Source organism: Ipomoea nil, unplaced genomic scaffold (genome assembly GCF_001879475.1).
Source record: "Ipomoea nil cultivar Tokyo-kokei standard unplaced genomic scaffold, Asagao_1.1 scaffold1262, whole genome shotgun sequence".
NCBI lineage: Eukaryota > Viridiplantae > Streptophyta > Magnoliopsida > Solanales > Convolvulaceae > Ipomoea > Ipomoea nil.
In genome coordinates this window covers 433,016-449,382 of record NW_017617690.1, presented here as the reverse complement: position 1 = coordinate 449,382, position 16,367 = coordinate 433,016, and the positions used below count along the sequence as shown (strand labels likewise).

The 16,367-nt window shown below is 36.0% G+C and overlaps 1 protein-coding gene and 1 pseudogene across 1 annotated transcript; one reads left to right on the top strand and one right to left on the bottom strand.

Annotated features, from left to right (window-relative positions):
• Positions 1-6,807: 6,807 nt before the first annotated feature.
• On the bottom strand, positions 6,808-10,105 carry LOC109184534 (U-box domain-containing protein 15). Its single transcript, XM_019334548.1, has 5 exons — positions 9,556-10,105; positions 9,357-9,473; positions 8,815-9,249; positions 7,734-8,294; positions 6,808-7,478 (listed from the first exon to the last, which is right to left on the bottom strand). Exons 1-5 carry the CDS (start codon positions 9,853-9,855, stop codon positions 6,981-6,983), a joined length of 1,911 nt encoding a protein of 636 aa, XP_019190093.1. The 5' UTR covers positions 9,856-10,105; the 3' UTR covers positions 6,808-6,980.
• Positions 10,106-14,359: 4,254 nt separating this feature from the next.
• Positions 14,360-16,315, top strand: LOC109184429 (annotated as a pseudogene).
• The last annotated feature ends 52 nt before the right edge of the window (positions 16,316-16,367 follow it).

Genomic DNA, 16,367 nt, shown 5'->3' with positions numbered 1-16,367 from the left:
CTATCAACTCGTCAAATATACTAACTCAATCAGCTAATAGCTATTTACCAAATAGATATAGACGATAGATTACAAATAGTTTTACCCCTCTAAAGTTTGATGATGACCCATCATGGCTATTGAAAGTTAATTCCAACAAATGTGGTTTGACAAATGGGTGTCGGTGGGCCCTCGACAAGAACGGCATTTGGATCTACCCGTAATGCCACTCCGGGTCGGGCCCACACCTCGAGTGGGTTGCAAAATGTGGGCCCACTGCAGACAAACATCACATGGTTGCTACTACAGAGGAAATATTCCAACATTAGGATAAGGAAAATCACATATTTCCCTTTATTTAAACCTATCCCCTTCTATTATTAGTTGTCTTATAATAGTGATGTTTGGTAAATGACTGTTAACTGATTGAGTTAATTGTAAAAATAATTGATAGCATTAATTGATTATAGAAAGATATTGGTAAATTAACTATTAACTGATAAGTGATAACTGATTATATGGAATATAATTTTTTCAAAAAGTTGATCGAAAAAATTGCTTTGAGCAGCTTTTAAATTTTAACATTTTAAAATAATAAATTATTACAAAAACTAATTAATAAAACACTTATACTGAATATTTAAACAAGTCAAACAATTAATAATGGTCAAATAAATCAAAATTAACTGATAAATTAATTATATTACCAAACATGGTCAATATCTTCCCAATCAAAATTATCTTAAAAGACATCCCCAACTTTAAAGATAAGGGAAATCATTGTTTCCTTTAAATAGACCAATCCTGTTATTTTCCTCCTATTACAATATCTAAACGATCAAATTAAATTCGAAAGACATTTTTGAATATTCCAACATTAAGATAAGAAAAACTATACGTCTCCTTATTTAGACCTATCCCGTTCTATGATTATTGTCTTACAATATTTTGATAATCAAATTTAATTTGAAAGACGTTTTCTAATATATTCCAACATTAAGATAAGGAAAATCATACTTCATGTTGTTTAGAACAATCCCACTATATTATAGCCTTATAATATCTTGACGATCAAATCTAATTCGAAAGACATTTTCTAATATCATTATTGAGAACCATAATATAATAAAATAAGAAATAACCTTCACATCTCGTTTTATGTATGTAATTTAATTAATTAAAATTGACTGGAGTTATTTTAAATTTAATTTTTTTAATATTTAGTTTAGTATTACTCCGTAGTATATAAAATTTACATATTTATAAACTACATTACAAGTATTATTATTCAATAATAATAATAAATAAATTTTAAATTTATATGAAAATACTAAACAAAATCAGCGAACAACATTATTGACTGATAGTTAATAAATATGATAAAATAAGATAGGAATATATGAATAATTACCCAAAGTATTTGTATTATTTGGCAATAGGGATAACTGGATAAGATCAAGTGAAAGCAGCACCCAGCCGGTGCAAAGGCAAAAGTGCATTGCCCAAGTTCTAAAAGGAGTAACCAAATGGATAAAACATAATTTTTGTATTTAAAAATCACGAGCTTAATATTTGCTAACAATTTTGCAATTATACATCAGCGAGCAAAGAGTGCACTTATTCGAATGGTGACTATTAATTTCTCTCGTCACATCAAAAAACGTACACGACACAAAATTACAAAGTATATTGTATAATATATGAAAACACATTTAAGAAATACATGCATGAATTCTAAAATTACATGGTCTATATAGTTGTGTGGACTATGAATCATGAATGCAATAAATATACATTTTTAATATATTAAAAGTATATTATTTGTATACTGAATGTACATTATTTGATAATATATATTAAAAAAAATTATATATTTTTAAATAATGTACTTTATACATATAAATAATATATATTTTTAATATATTAAAAATATACTTTTTATTTATGATTCATATAAATGTGTGAACCATGGTCCATGGAGTAATAATTGTCATATGAGTTGCCGTGTTGGTATCTGACTGCGTATTTCTTTATTGGGAATGATCGAATATTCGAATTTGATAGGAAAAGCATATTTAGGAGTATACTAAATGCCTAAAATCATTCTAATGAGGTAAAAGGGAAAATGACATTTTTTAATTATATGTTTATATATATTTTTTTTAAATTATTCATGTAATGTCTCCTCAATTATTTTAAAAATGTCAATTTTTTCTCAATATATTAAATTGATATTTCTACCCTTAAAGTAAATATTTAATTTATTTTTCTTCTTCAACAAATTATTGTTTATACAACGTAGGGATGATCACGGTTCAGTTCAAACTAAACCAAACACTATAGCAGTCAAATTGAAAGTTTTTTTGGTTATAATTCAAATTCAGAACACAATATTTGGATTTCAATTTATTAAAATTATGAATCGAAAAAATCGGATCCTGAACCGTGAACCGACGGTTCGAATTAGAACAACTACTAGCATTAGCTTAAAATTAGAATTATAATACTTACAAATAGTGTATGTTTTATTTTGTTTTTTGTTTTTTTTTTTTACATTTATTCTGATTCTCACATATAAGTATATATGACCGCGATTTGGTTTTGATTTTGAACTGCCGGTTCAAAACTTTATTTTAAGATTTTATTTTTTATTTTTAAAATAGTCTAAATTCAACAATAAATGTATTTTATTTTTTCAGTTCGGAACCTGAATCGGCCGTTCCGGTTCGCAATTGTAATAAACTCTAAATATCGGGTTTCGATTCTAAATTGTAATCAAAATATTTCAATTTGCTTGCTATAGTGTATGTTCGGTTTGAACCAAATTGTGGTCATAATTTGTTGAAAAATAAAAACAAATGAAATATTTATTTTAAAAGCAAATATGTCCATTTAACATTTCAGAAGGAAAAACTAACACTTGAATAATTCAATGAAAAAAAGTGTTATAAGTATATAACTTAGGGGAAAAAAGTAATATTTTTCCAGTGTAACAAAAAGTCAAAGCTAAGCAAATTGTGAGATGTCGTGCTAGTGGAAGAGACGCAACCCTGATGTGAGAATTAACAATTATATCATCTGCATGTAAACGGTCTTAGCTTATATTGGTTCAATAGACAGTATTTGGGAAGAGAGATCAAGGTTCGAACATCAATAGCGATAATATTTAAAGTGGACAGATCTCTTACGTGTATTAGCATTTGGCCATGTTAGTTGAGCCATTAAGTCACGTCATTTACATCTTCTGAAATGCTCTGTCTATAACCATGGACTAGCGACAATTGTTAAAGCGCAGGCAATCTCCAAAGGCCTGGCCTCGAATGGGCTTAGAATAGGGGCATTCGGGACATCAAAATTCAATAAGATGCAAGCAACGTTATCATTTGGTTACAACAGCTGCAGGAGACGCAAATGATGCTGTGCAACCGAATGCACCTTGCAAGGTGCATACGGTTGCAAAACGACGCCGTTTTGATTAAAAAAACGCGCGTCCCACTTAAAGAAGAAATCAGGTTTGTTTCCGGCAATAACATTTTTATATATCCAGAAATTTATAACTATATATCCAGAAATTCATAACTATATATCCACAGTGAATGAATGAAGTAAAAATCCACAATGAATGAATGAATGAACTAAATATCCACAATGAATGAACTAAATATCCACAATGATTGAACTAAATTCCACAATGAATGAACTAAATATCCATAAATTCATAACTATATATCCAGAAATTCATAACTATATATCCATAAATTCATAACTATATATCCACAGTGAATGAATGAAATAAATATCTACAATGAATGAACTAAATATCCACAATGAATGAACTAAATATCCATAAATTCATAACTAAATATCCACAAATTTATAACTATATATCCAGAAATTTATAACTATATATCCACAATAATGCTATTGCCGAGAATCGAACCTGATTTTTTTTTTTAAAGTGGGACGCGCGTTTTTAGTTAAAACGACGTCGTTTTGCATCGTATGCACCATGCGCATGGTACATTCGGTTGCACAGCATAACTATTGTGCAGGAGAAAAGATGGCCATTCAAGGGTACTTGGAGGAGATCAAGAATTGGTTGAGCAAGAACGGGAAAACTTCCATTCAGGGCATCTACCAGGAACAAAACAGGGTTGCCGACGGCCTAGCAACCTTGGGCGCGCTTTAGAGAGATCATTGGAAGGATTTAACCTCCCTCCGCCTGGAATTGAAAAGCTTGTTCAAGAAGATTTAGCTCGAGCTTCTAGAATTCGTTTTGTGGGACAAAGAAGCTAGAATTCGATTTAGCTCGACCAAGTAATTTTTTACCTACTTGACTACTCCTCTATTATATTTTTCCAGTTATGTATTCAACAAACCTTTTAATATATGCAAAGTAATGCGATATACTCAAATTATTAGATCGTCTAAGCGCTAGGCACCCTCAAACGCGGCGACTTACGCCTAGGACCTTCTATAATATTAATATCACATGATTCAATTATTACTAACATTCTCTTAATTTAACTAGTCGGACAATTATAATGGTTTTTTAGATATTTGAGGAGGTGATGCGAGAGATTGGCTTGCGGACTTGATCACACGTAGGTTTTGAAAAGTTTAAGTGTCGCTATAACGTTAATGCACGTCTAGAAGTGTTGTATAGCAAGTGGACAAGTAGCACTGTCGTTTTGAAATTTCAATCTCTGATCTGCAACTGACGTCTGAGAGTGGGAAGAAAAAAACTGGGGCGCGTGTTGACAACACGTACTGCATTATTGAACACGTGATGGGGACTTAGATATATATCGACGATCAATAAAACCAAATATTTTGATATTTTTCCCCTCCCCTTTTAGTGGCTACTATTATATAGTATTGTACAAATAATTGGAGTCCACTTTGGTTTATAACCGGACAATTATAAAAGAGCCCATAAAAAGGACACTGTCCCTGTTCTGTCAATTATTATGCAATGGAACCAGATCCAAAACCACGCAGCTTTGCGAGTCTAGAATAACGGAGTCGTTAGTGACAACGTTTTCTCGGCAAATTATACTGTGGATCGTGGTTCACAATGTATTGTGGTTCAGACATCAAATATGCACTGCAGTTTCATTTCGACACAACTACAGTATCATTTTGGTGTAACTACAGTTTCGCTGGACAATATACACTCAAATATGCGAAATTGTTATTCAATTTCATTTGTATATACTGCAGTTTCATTTCAACACAACTACAATTTCATTTCAATTCAATTGCAGTTTCATTTGATAATATAATAAAAATAATACGTGAGACAGTGTCAGTTTAGATACACTATAGTGTTTGTCGTTTTAGACCATGGTCCACAGTATAATTGCTGGTTTCCTCCGTCAATGTTTTTTTTGTTGTTGTTGTTGTTGTTGTTGTTGTGAATATAGAGTTAAAAAATTGCAAACATATAGTTCAAAAATTATGAATATAGATTCAAAAATTGTGTTATATTATTGATATAATTGGGAATATAGAGTTAAAAATTTGTGAATATAGAGTTCTGCAATTTTGTATATTCAGATCTAAAATTGTGAATATTCAGTTCTAAAATTGTGAATATTCAATTCCAAAATTGTGAATATAAGTTTAAAAATTGTGAATATAGATGAATGAATTCTGAAGACAAACAACAAGTTAACCGCAAGGAAGGAAGTAATTTTAAAAAAATTCAAACGGCATCATTTTGAAGTAAAACAACGTCTTTTTGGACCTGAGTCTATCTTGCAATGTGGACCAGGGTCCACGGTATAATTTGCCCTGTTCTGTCCCTTTAATAAAAAAAATATCTAGCAAGTTGTCCGCATCCGACAAAGCTATAATCCACGAGGTAGAATTATGTATCCTCAATCAATCTTTCTATAATGGTAGGCGATCAATTCGGTTTGATTTGTTATTAATGGTTAACATTAACTGTAATCTGATATTTTTAGGCTGCTCATCAACTGTTGGTTAACCTTTTTCTGGTGACGAGGAAAATCATAATTCAAAGATATTCGTTCAATTGAAAGGGTGTTATGAGAATTGAATTTGTCACTTTGACATAAAAATCATGTTCCATCAATTCAATAATTTTTTTTTTTTTTTTTTTTTTTGGAGACAAGGGAAATTGTAATCTTAAGATCTAGTGTAACGAGCTCAACAGAGAAAGTATTGGCAAGAATTGAATTTGTCAATTTTAAATACAATAATTATGCTCCACTCACCTAATCACGTCTATTAGTATGATCGCAACACCAGTCGCAGCCGGAAACATCGTCAATAGGCACCGAAAGGATCCGTCAACATAGCCAAGCAAATTCTGTCTTCGGAGAAATGGCACCAATTGCGTACCTCAAAATAAATAATTACGAATTGTTAATTTGATGGAGACGAAATGGTGCGCCGTAGATAAGGAGATGGGCGCAACCGGTAGCAACGAGACAGTGGTCTCGGAGACAGTCCGCTCAAAACTGGCAGAGCTGTCATTGGGATCCGCCATTTAGAAAAGAAACTCAAAACGTGATACCATATGAGAACATATTTTCTGTATTGTCCAACCTATCATAGTTTAACTAATAATAGAATCATAATACACCTTGGACGGCCCTTAGGGTTGGGATTCAACCTTTGGAAGAATAATACACCTTGGACTATAGAGTCCTAATAATTAGACGGTTTGGTCTCTGTTTTGAGTAGCACTAGAGATCACACTAAAATAAATATGCATCATAACATCAAAGCCCTAAAAATCCAGACAACAGTAGCAAGAACACTATATATAAATGCCTTGTTGGAATCAAATAACAGAAATGAAAAAAACAGAATTTATTTATACAAAAAGAAAAAAAATGGTCGGTTATCATCATCAGATCACTAGAATACACACAGTAATGGAGTTAATGAATTAAAGATAAGTCAGATTTACAAACATTCTTAAAAATTCATGTTTTTTTTTTGTTTTTGTTTTTGTTTTCAGTTGTTAATCAAGGAAGCTGTTCAGACTTGCTCATGAGCTGCAGTATAGATTTGGCCTTCCTCTGAGCTCTATCAGTGCCATTCTGGGCCACCTCCACCAGCGGATTATACACCCCGAACTGCAGCGCCGCGAGTATGAGATTCGAGTTGTGCGATCCCAGTTCGAGGAGAACCGCCGCCGCGCATTCCTTGTTCTTCGGGGTCCCATCTTGTACGAGGTTGACCAGCGTTTCCACGAACTTCAGTTGTCCCATTTCCTGTCTCCCCGCCGGGTGCGAGGCGAAGATGAGCAGGATGGAGAGGATTTCGTCGACGATATTGAGTTTCTTGTCCATCAGGAACTTGAGGAGAGGTTCTATGATCCCGCCCTCGATCGCCATGGTTTTATTGGCTTGGTTGAGGCAGATGTTGAAGAGCGCTGTAATGGCGTCTTTCTTTCCTCTGATGGTGCCGCCTTTGAGAAGGTCTATCAATGGCGGGATCCCGTTCAGGGACCCGATTTCCACCTGTAAAGGTGAGAAAATCATATATATTAATCACAGCAAGTACTAGCTATTTATAGTCCAATGATAAGGAGATATACTGCAAAGACTAAATAATGCAGCAAATATATCCCGATTTCCACTAGAAAGGTGAGAAAATCATATATATTAATCACAGCAAGTACTGGCTATTTATAGTCCAGTGATAGGAGAGATACTGCAAAGACTAAATAATGCAGCAAATATAAAAAGAATAGTACAATTAATTTTTAACACCACCTTGTTCTCGTCCAGCATTGACAGGCTGAACAGGGTGGCGGCGGAGTTTTCCCTGGCGCCCACCGTCCCTTTCTGCAGGACTTCAATAATGGCGGATATCGGCTTCTCCTGGGATATCAGTTTCTTGTTTGCTTCGTCCAGGGACAGGTTTAGCAGTGCCGTGACAGCGTGTTCCTGGATTCGGGAATCCGGGTAGGATAGCAATTGGACCAGGGGAGGGATAGCTCCGCAGGTAGCGATTGAGATTCTGTTCTCGGCGCTTCCCTTGGAGAGGAGGCGGATCTTCTCCACGGCCTTGCGCTGTTCTTCGAGGAGGTTGGAGGATAGGTTGTGAACCAGGGATTGCAGGTCCGAGGAATCTTTGATGCGGAGGGGGTCGTCGGCATTTGCAGGCGACTCTTTCTTAGGAAGTGGGAAGTTGTTGATCTCACTCCATTGTTGGATTAGGTTCTTGAGGGCAATGTTTGGTGCTAGTAATAGGTTTGCCAATGCTTGCCCGGTTTTCGGACATGTCTTGTGGTTTGAATCGAGCCATCGTTGTATACTTTCCCTTTCATATGTCTGCAACATACATGAATCCAAAACGGGACAACCTCAGCCAAGTTAGTTAATTCAGTTAATTTGATATTTGTAAACTTACAAGTTTGATTTTAACGGGAGCAGCCTATCACCTTCTTGGTTTTAGAAGGTCAGCTATAGGTAATTTAAGTTGGTTAATCTCTTTATAGTCGTTTGTCGACTAAGGTCACAAAACAGATTTACGTAGTGCAGGTCCATGGTAGGGGTGAAACCACCTTGTGTCGACTAGGGTCATATAAGGCAGGTTTACCTAGTGCATATCATCGGCTTTACTGAACAACTAACTAAGTTACCTAAATATTTAGTAACTTGTATATACATTTAGGTTTTTATATATAAGTAGCTACACACATATGTATAAGGGAGTGGGGAGAGGTGAGGGCGGGCAACGTAACTACTCCTATTGCCCTTCTCTGGGTTCGAGTAGTGAGTATGAATTTTTCTTGAAAAAAAAGACAATTCAAGAGTTGTAAACATGGGAATTAAGGATGCTAAATGCTACCTGTCCTGTTGAAACAATAACGGGGTCTGACATGATCTCAAGCGTGATAGGGCAAAGGAACTCGTTAGGAATGAGAATAGAAGTGGTCTTTTCCAGGGACTTTGTCACGACAAAATCAGTGTCTTGGAATCCTGGTTCTTCCGGCAGCCCCGCGGCTTGCTTGAACTTGTTTAAGAGATGAACGATTTGCTGCATCCCCTCGGGTTTGAGCTGCACCTTCTTGTCCTTAACCAGTTTCCTCACTAAAATCGTCTCGCGATTTAGCTCTTCCACCGTATGCAATTCCAGCTTGTGCGCCAGCCTCTCTATGCTCGCGCTGTCTGCATTCCTGCCGTCTTTATTGTACACCGACACCAATAAATCCATCACTAGCTCCATGTCTTGCGTGTCGGTCCTCCCCTTCACTTTCCTGAGTTGCATTAGTATCCCGTCCATCTTGAATGTCATTCAGCAATTCCAGACATTTTACCAAGAATATGTTAGGATCGGAATTGAAGATTTTAGCAGTTTTTAAGGTTACCATTTACCAAATACATACCAACCTGTTGTTTCACTTGGCCTGAAATCCCAAGTTCAGCATAAGGCATTGCAGACAAGGCAAGGGTTAGTTTGTCATAAACATCATGGAATTTCCCCATGATGGCCCCATATTCCAGTGCCTAAAAAACAACATTAATATACACACACAACAACCTTAAAGTTCCCACACCAAAACATGGGACAAAAGAAAAGCATACATACCAGGTAGATTCTGCTGTCACCATGGCAAGTTTTCAGCAGTTTCTTGGAGGCCTTTGCGGCCGCCTTCATCGTCATCAGACATCGAGGGCCCGGTTCGGGGATCGCGGTTTCGACCTCCCTAACCTCCAACAATAACGGCAATAACTGTTTCAACCTCCACAAAAGAGTCTCACATTCTTTTTTCTGAGTCACCCTGTAACTCTCAATAGACTTGGCCTGTTCTATCAGCCCTATAATCTCTTGAGCCAGTAATCTTGAATCCTCTGGGGTTGTTTGGGTTTTCACATTCTCCTCTTCCATATCTCGATATATATGATCTTCTCGCGCCCCCCCTCGAAACAACCACCAACCCGGATAAACTAGCAGAGTTTTTGTAAGGTGGGAACTCGAATTTCAAAGAATGATCGATTTGAGAGGTAAATGCATGGTTAATTAATTTTTACAAAAAGGGACAGCAAACTCCAACCAAAAACTTTTTCTATGAATAATCTTAGTCTTGATTTCCTCGGAATTGAGGTTGCTGCGATTTTCTTGGAGGAGTGTCAATGGAGAAGATAAAAAACAGGGAAAATTTGTGTGGCTGCTTCCAACATGAGGGAGTATTTGAAAGGTAGTTGAAATTAACGGTCATCTACAAATGAATTCTTTTTTTAGTGGAAATTGAAAAATGTTAATAAATTTAACACTATATATATATATATATATATATATATATATATATATATATATATATATATATATATATATATATATATATATATATATATATATATATATATATATATATATATATATATATATATGGGTTGAGATTTGAGATTGGTATAATGTTTAGTTCATGTTCAAAGTTATGAAGCCTAGTCATCTAGATCGGTGGAGGAAGACAAAATAAGCCACTTATATGTCTGACCTTTAAGATCAACACGTGTAATGATTAACTTGAGTTATTAGTTTCTCGCTGGTAAAAAAAATTCTATATATGTTCCTTATTCCAATGCTATAAATTGAGATCTCCTAAAATGAATAAAGGGAGAGTTAGTGGACTTCTCGACCATTATAGAACATTAGAACCTCTCGAGTTCCTTTGTATTATGCTTGTATTGTACTAATTAAAAAGTCTTCATGGCGGAATACTAACAAACGAAGGAATTTTTTGCTGAAGCTATTAAGGGCAATTTCATGGTGCATGTGACCCATACATGGCGAAAGTAATGACTTGCAAAGAAGTGTTATCATGGATTAAGAATCGCGGCCATACCACCATCCAACTGAAATCTGATTGCACTAGTGCGGTCACGACTCTATCTACTAAATACACCGACCGCTCTTACACTGATGTTATTGTCAAACAACTCTTTAACATCATAGATGATTTCAAGTCATTCTTTTGTCTAAATAATGATTTTTCTTTTGAATTCGGTTACTTGATCGACCCACTTACTTCTATTATGTCAATATTAGTCACTACTGTTGGAATTTTGGTTCTTATTTATAGTGATAATTATATGGCTCATGATCAAGGATATTTGAGATTTTTTACTTATATGAGTTTTTCCTGTGCTGCCATGTTGGGATTAGTTACTAGTTCTAATTTTATACAAATTTATATTTTTTGGGAATTGGTTGGACTATGTTCCTATCTATTAATAGGGTTTTGGTTTACACGACCTGGTGCGAATGCTTGCCAAAAAGCGTTTGTAACTAATCGTGTAGGGGATTTTGGCTTATTATTAGGAATTTTAGGCGGATAACAGGCAGTTTTGAATTTCGGGAGTTATTCCCATATTAAGAGATCAGAGAATCTATTTGTCCATACGTTAATTAGGGTGGTGGACTCTCAATCTGATTCTCACTCATGGGATGTCATCCCTCCGAATTGTATCCAAGACTTACTTCCTATTTCATTTTAAGGATTTATAAAAGTTTTTTTTTATTTAAAAAAAAAAAACTCTTCATTATTATTAATACAATACTATTTATTATACCACATTGAATATTTCTCTTGTATTTCTATATATTCTTGTATACATAGCGTATAGGTTGTATAATTATTATTAATTTTTTTTTTTTTGAAAATCAAAAGACTTCTTTGTTGTTTCGACCAACCCGCATAGGCAATCCCAAATACTTTCCTATATTGTCAGATTGAGCCACATTAAATATCGCAGCCACTGCATTTATCCTCTCCTCCATCGTGTTCCTACTAAACACAATACATGACTTATTAAAATTTACAGATTACCCGACATCCGTTCATAAGTCATCAAGCAACCTTTCACCGCTTCAGCTTCTGGAATTATGGCCTTGAAAAATAGAAGACTGTCATCTGCGAGAACAAATGAGAGACACCGGGAGCACCTCTAGCCACAATACATGGTGAGATATCTTTCTTCAAATTATTAAACCTATCAAATTTGAAATCAATATTTATGAAATTGTTTGTTGTTTGAATAATCTATGGTAAATCTGATTTGTGAAAGAGAGTAAAAATTGAGAGTACATATAATATTTTCTTTAGTTTTTGGTGCAAGTTCTAGTGTACACCAGAGTTTTAATTAGGCCATTACCCCATCAAGTATAACATTGTGATTGGTGATATATATTCAGGAATATATAAGGAATTCAAGAAGAGTGACTAGTGAGCTTCCATTTTTAATAAACTTTAAAATTATGATTGTACAATAATTTAATTCTTTTTTTTTTCTGTTTGAGAAAATACAATTTAACTCTTAATTAATATATAGTATGTGTTCTTATGTTGCAATTTTAACTTTTAATTTTTTGAGTACATTTTAACTTTTAATTATTAAGTTGCGATTGAATAGTGGATTTAGTTAATAGGAATAAACTAAAATAATAATATTATTACGTAAAAACTATTAATATAATTCATGTAAATGCATTGGTTTGAGAATAGTTCTCCCAAAATTTTATCAAAATTTGGTTGAATTAATTTCATCTTGCTGGATGGAATACTTGTGGAGTTGTGATTAAAGTAAAATTATTTAGTTTTTAATAATATCCTCAAATTATTAATCTTGATAAATTTTATATGTGTCTCAGTGGCAATGTGAGTATTTATATGAGAGCTAGGGTGGGGGACATCCTAGGTGTTAGAAGTGTGGGAGAAAATGGGAACTACAAGTCTTCCTATGTTGGTAGGCCGAAATAGGAGGCAGATTTTTGCCTACATAAAGGGTAGAATCTTTAGTCGTGTTCAGGAGTGGGGTCATAGGTTCCTATCTAGGGCGGGGAGAGAGGTTCTTTTGAAAAGTGTGATCCAAGCCATTCCATCATATGCCATGGTGTCTTTCTATTACTTAAAGAGCTCATAAAGGAATCCTTTGTAAGTCTTAGAAACATTTATGCATCCCTAAGGATTGGGGAGTACTGGGGATTTAGAAGCCTAAGAGAGTTTAACCTTGCCTTTGTAAACAATTTTGGAGGTTACTGCAAAACCAACCATATGCTATCCCAATTTGTCCTTCTTTGAGGCCCAAAAATGTTCTAATCCCTCTTTTGTGTGGAGCAGTCTAATCTGTTGGAAACCAATGAATTAATCAGAAAACATAATAAGTGGAGAGTTGGAAAAGGCGATCAAATCCAAATTTGAAAAGACCATTGACTTTCATACAATAATAACCCAAGAACTACTTCCTTCCCGTACCCTTTAATGGAAAATGCTACGGTGAACATGCTCATGGATGCCCATGACAACATGTGGGACGAAGAAATAATTATAAGGAAAATTTGTAACTCCATGGATGCTGACTTAATCCTAAAAATTCCCTTGGCAAGACATCAAGCAAAGGACAAGGTGATTTGGGCTCCCGAAGAAGATGGTAATTTTTTAGTTAAGAGTTATTACAAAATTCTGAAAGGGAAATTAAGTCACGAGAATAAATTGAAATGGTCTTTGTTTTGGCATGAAAGTGAAAACATTTTTTGGCAGGTTTGTATTGGATGTTTACCAACTAAAGACCTCCTCAAAGCTAGGAAGTTAATTGTGATGATACATGCCCTATGTGCAATAAAGCTAGGAAGTTAACTGGATGGGTAGGAAGTCCCAATCAGCATGTTCTATAGTTATAAAAGTCAATAATTTTGATGAGGAATCGATGAGAGCTAGGGGAAGGTTTATAGCTGCGAGAGATACATAGTGGGGAGGATTTTACTCAAGGGAAGTAGAAGTTGCGGCCATAAGAGAAGTGCTCAGTTGGATTAAAGAGGAAAATTTCGCTAGAGTGCAAGTTGAAACGGATTCACTCCTAGTAGTTCAACACTTAAATCATTGTAGAAGAGAATCTTACTTCCATATTGTTATTAGAGATATTGAACACTTATTGATAAAGTTATCTCAAGTTTCTTTATCATTTATCAAAAGATCAACGAATCGAACAGCTCATGCTATAGCTAAGCAGGTCATTTCTAAGTGTTATTTGTAGAGTGGTGGACTAACCCTCCTTCTTATCTTTGTACTTTTTTAAATTTAGATCTTAATGATTAGTTAATTTCCCGTACAGAGGTCCCTTTGCCTGGTGGGCTTTTCCCTGGCCTCCCCCCAAAAAATATTATTCTTCATTCCCAGCTCTCTTTCTATCGGATCTCCGACGATTTCTATCCCCGTTTTACCCTTCCCAAAAAATCTCCGCCTGCGCTCGCTTCCTGCTGCCATAACCTAACCGCCGGTGGTAGCTTGCATTCTCAAACCTGCTGCCAATAAAAATATCAGAGGAGAGGGAATTAAAAAGATAAAAAAAAAAAAATAGAAGTGAATTTGTTTGAGAGAGTAGATTGGAAATAATGGCTCAGATTCAAATGGAGTTCCGCCGCCGGGTGCTGTCGGCCTCCCTGTTCCCCCGTCTGCGTCTGCCGCCGGGGCTGGAAACCAGTTATCCACCACGTCACTGACTCGCAGCTCTACGATCTGTTTAACCAGGTGGTATCGGTTAGGGTCTGTCTCGCCGATCTCTTGGCTATGGCTACGTCAACTATAGGATGCTGCAAGAGCAATGTAAGTATTGAACTTCACTCCTGTCCTGTCAATAGCAAGTCTATTAGGATAATGCATTCTCACCGTGACCCTAGCCTGCGTAAGAGTGGAACTGCAAATATATTTATTAACAACTTGGACAAGTCAATTGACAACATGACACATTTTCAAGCTTTGGAAACATTCTTTCTTGCAAGATAGCTACTGATCCTAATGGTCACGGTTTTGTACAGTTTGACAATGAAGATTCGGCTCAAAGTGCCATTGATAAGTTAAATGGTATGCTCATTAATGACAAACAAGTGTATGTTGGACCCTTTCTTCGTAAACAGGAAAGAGATACTGCTACGAATAAAACCAAGTTCTACAATGTTTTTGTGAAGAACATATCAGAATCCGATCTGACAAAAACCTTTGCTGAATTTGGGAATATTACTAGTGCTGTAGTGATGAGGGAAGATGATGGAAAGTCAAAATGTTTTGGGTTTGTCAATTTTGAGAACGCAGATGATGCTGCCAGGGCTGTCGAAGCTTTGAATGGGAAGAAATTTGATGACAAAGAATGGTATGTTGGGAAAGCCCAAAAGAAATCAGAAAGGGAACAAGAACTAAAAAAGAAGTTTGAGCAGAGTGCAAAGGAAGCAGTGGATAAAAACCAAGGTTTGAATTTGGATGACAGTATTGAATATTGATTATGACAAGCTCAAGGAGTTGTTCACTGACTATGGTACAATAACATGATTCAAGGTTATGCGGGATCCTAGTGGAATTAGCAGAGGGTCTGGACTGGATTTGTTGCCTTCTCAACTCCTGAGGACGCCTCTAGAGCGCTTTTGGAGATGAATGGGAAAATGATTGTTAGCAAGCCGCTTTATGTTGCACTTGCTCAGCGGAAAGAGGAGAGAAGGGCAAAGCTGCAGGCGCAGTTCTCAGAGATGAGACCAGTTGCAATGACACCATCACTTGCTCCTCGTATTCCAATGTATCCTCCTGGTATGCCACAACAACTCTTTTATGGACAAGGTCCACCTGCTATAATTCCTCCTCAGGCTGGATTTGGGTATCAACAGCAGCTTGTTCCTGGAGGGGGTCCTATGCCAAATTTCTTTGTGCCGATGGTGCAGCAGGCACCGCGTCCAGGTGGCAGACGTGGAGCAGGACCTGTACAACAAACTCAACAGCTCATCCCCTTGATGCTCCCAAGGGGAAGGATAGGTGGCCGTAATGTGTCAGATGGGCCTATGCCAGGTGTTGGGGGCATGGTTTCTCTTCCGTATGATATGGGTGGCATGCTTCCTCGAGATGCTGCGCCCGTTCCAATTACAGCACTAGCAAGTGCCCTTGCAAATCCACCACCTGAACAGCAGAGGACGATGTTGGGCGAGAATTTGTACCCACTTGTTGATCAGCTAGAGCACGAGCACGCAGCTAAAGTTACAGGCATGCTTCTTGAGATGGACCAGACTGAGGTTTTACATCTGCTTGAGTCCCCAGAGGCTTTGAAGGCCAAAGTTGCAGAGGCTCTGGAAGTTCTGAGGAACGTTCAGCAGGCTAAAAGCCCGGCTGACCAACTTGCTTCACTTTCCCTTAATGACAACCTTGTTGCTTGATTAAAAAAGCACTAGTTCAAGTGAATTCAGATGCTTATATCATGTCATGTAGGTTTTTGGTAAGCACATGTTGGGATCCTTCCTGCGGTTTTTCATGGGATTTCCTTTCCTTGACAAAAATTTTGGGATTCATAAAACTGTTGCCATTTACATTTTGTCATTTTGATAAATTCCCAAACAGTTAATTGGAAAAAAAAAATAAAAAAATA

Excerpts from the sequence above, each read along its gene's own strand:
- LOC109184534 (XM_019334548.1), bottom strand. The coding sequence starts at position 9,855 with ATGGAAGAGGAGAATGTGAAAACCCAAACAACCCCAGAGGATTCAAGA. Across the intron at positions 9,474-9,555 it reads GTGACAGCAGAATCTACCTG|GCACTGGAATATGGGGCCAT; the intron begins GTATGTATGCTT and ends GTTGTTTTTTAG. Across the intron at positions 8,295-8,814 it reads TTATTGTTTCAACAGGACAG|ACATATGAAAGGGAAAGTAT; the intron begins GTAGCATTTAGC and ends TGTATGTTGCAG.